Genomic DNA, 2,679 nt, shown 5'->3' on the forward strand with positions numbered 1-2,679 from the left:
TAACCTTTCCTTGAGTGACAACATGTTCATAGAAGCAGGAAGTCTGAGCTTTAGCCCCCAGCAAGGATTTATAATAGTCTACAAAAGCCTGTAGAATATCATTAGGATCCCTACAGTCCACTCCATCCTTATTCTCAATATGCAGGACCTTATTATGAATCTGTCTCTGTTTAATAGCTTGATGAAACATGTGGGTATTTGCATCCCCATCATGGGCCCAAGCAAACTTAGCCTTCTGCCTAAGATAAGCAGTCCTAGCATCATCAAGCAAGTGATAGGATTCCCTGATCTGCTTCTCCTTATCCATCAAATGAGTATTAGTTACATCACCCTACAACTGTTGTTGACAGTCCAACATGAGATTATATGCCACATCCGCATTCCTTTCAATATCAGAAAACAATTCTCTGTTAAGCTTTTTGAGATAGGGTTAAAGAAGCTTCAGTTTCCTTACCATTTTGAACATAGGGGTACCCTGGATCTGCATCTGCCAATGCTGAGTCACAAGGGTCCCAAAATCCTCCACCTTAGTCCACATATTAAAGAACTTAAAAGGTTTCTTAGTCCCAGAACTTCTATCACCACAAGACACAATGCATGGACAGCGATCAAACTCTCCTTCAGGCTGGTAATGAGCAAACCAGTCAGACCAATCCTTCAACAAATCACCATTCACCAAAACCCTATCAATTCTACTGAACACCCTAGTAGCACTAGCTTGTTTGTTATTCCATGTGAAGAAAGCACCTGTAGTTTTCATATCCTGAAGACCACAATTATTCACAGCAGAAAGAAAGGGAGCCATCTCATTATCTTTAACAATCTTCCCCAACCTCTCATTAGAAAAGAGAACATTGTTAAAATCCCCTAAGACTAACCAGGGACCTGTCACACACATTCTTATTAAGTCATTCTAGAGAGGTAACCTATCTTCAATCTTATTAAAGGCATAAACAAAAGTAGAAGTAAAGGTGACACCAGATTGCAACACCTTCACCTTAGCATGAATATATTGAGAGTCCATCTCTAACACCTCAACATCAACTTTACTACCCTTCTAAAGTATCCAAATTCGACCTCCAGGATGCATGCTTGTATTTGTAACATACATCCACCCATATCAAACATTATTAGTAACTTTATTTAGAGATCCAGGTTTCACTCTGGTCTCAAGGAGTCCAAATAGATCTACATCATTATGATGCAGAAACCATTTGATATTTTTCTGTTTAGGAATACTATTCAGACCCCTCATATTCCATACTCCTAGTCTAATCATTAGGGGATACATTATCCCCTCCACCCCCTCCTTTATCAACCATTTCATTAGTTTTCTCAGCTTCAGCCAACTCAGTATTAAAGGTAGTATTGAACTCAGTATCCTGTCCTGAAACCACCCTAGTCTCATGTCTAGTCAAATTGGTTATCACTCTGGCAGAAGTGTACACAAGACCATGACTAGGAGCCGGGGTAACTACAGGAGTAGATACCACCATAGGAGTCTTCTCCTTCACCAAAGGAGGATACTCTTTTGGATCCACAGGAACTGCAGTACCCACTGTCTTTGGTTTCCAGACTTGCTTCAGAGGCTGAGCCACAGTAGGTCTCTTATTACTCAGGGCCTTCCTTCTGCAATTCAGAGTGCTATGTCCAATACCTTTACATTTCTGACATGTAATGGGCAACCAATCATATTCAACAGCTACATGCACTTCAGAGCCTACTTCATCCTCAAAAATGATCTGGTTAGGGAATTCCTGATCTATTTCAACTTCCACCATTAGCCTAGCATAACCCAGCAGAGATTTCTCCAAAGTAAGATCATCTAATCTGATAAACCTACCCACTAATCCTGCCAATTTCTCTAGACATTTAGCACCCCAAAATTTAAGATCCAAACCAACCAATTTAACCCAAATAGGCACTTTCTTAACAGAGACTTTGGAAATTCTAACTGTAGAATCCCAGGGTTTGACAATTAAGGGTTTCCCATCAAATAAGAACATGCCATTAGCCAAAACAAGTTTGTGATGCTCAGGTTTGGCAAATCTTACCACAAATAATCCATTTGGCAAGAAAGAGATCTGGGTAATGTCATAAGCAGACCAAATTCGTCGCAGAAAATTATCCAACACTTCTCGAGGCGGGTTCGCACCCATGACATAACCATAAATCGCCAAATTACAGTACGCAATCTCGTCCTTGACGTCATCCACAGAGAGCTTCAACCGAGGACTGGAAGGACCTCCCAATTCACCTTCTTCAGCAATAGGTTCCATACGAGCCACAACAGAGCTTGATGGTGCCGAAACCTCACGCCAATCCTTAGGATCATCAGAAAGTACCAGTCCCTCAGCAAGTACAGTATCACCTTTCTCCGTCACCGCAGCTGTAATACTCCGTATTTATGGTCTTGGGGGTACTCTATCGAGTAGCCCTTACTCTGTCGAGTAAGGGTATGTCGCAGAATAAAATAGTTTCTGACCTGTTGGGCACTCGATCGAGTAGCTGGGGCACTCGATCGAGTAGGGGGGTACTCGATCGAGTACCTTGGGTACTCGATCGAGTGTCCGGTTTATCGGGGGTTTTTCTCGGGTTTTGTTAATTACGCGATTAAGGTATTTAAACATATTCGTCTTTATTCTAAAACACTTTTGCCAAAACCTAAAACCTGTTTAA

At 41.5% G+C, this 2,679-nt stretch overlaps 1 protein-coding gene across 1 annotated transcript; it reads right to left on the bottom strand.

Moving 5' to 3' along the window:
* Positions 1-430: 430 nt before the first annotated feature.
* On the bottom strand, positions 431-898 carry LOC141639326 (uncharacterized). The gene has a single exon (XM_074448480.1). The coding sequence runs from the start codon at positions 896-898 to the stop codon at positions 431-433; it is 468 nt and encodes a 155-aa protein (XP_074304581.1).
* Between the last annotated feature and the right edge of the window lie 1,781 nt (positions 899-2,679).

Source organism: Silene latifolia, chromosome 2 (assembly GCF_048544455.1).
Source record: "Silene latifolia isolate original U9 population chromosome 2, ASM4854445v1, whole genome shotgun sequence".
Classification (NCBI taxonomy): Eukaryota; Viridiplantae; Streptophyta; class Magnoliopsida; order Caryophyllales; family Caryophyllaceae; genus Silene; species Silene latifolia.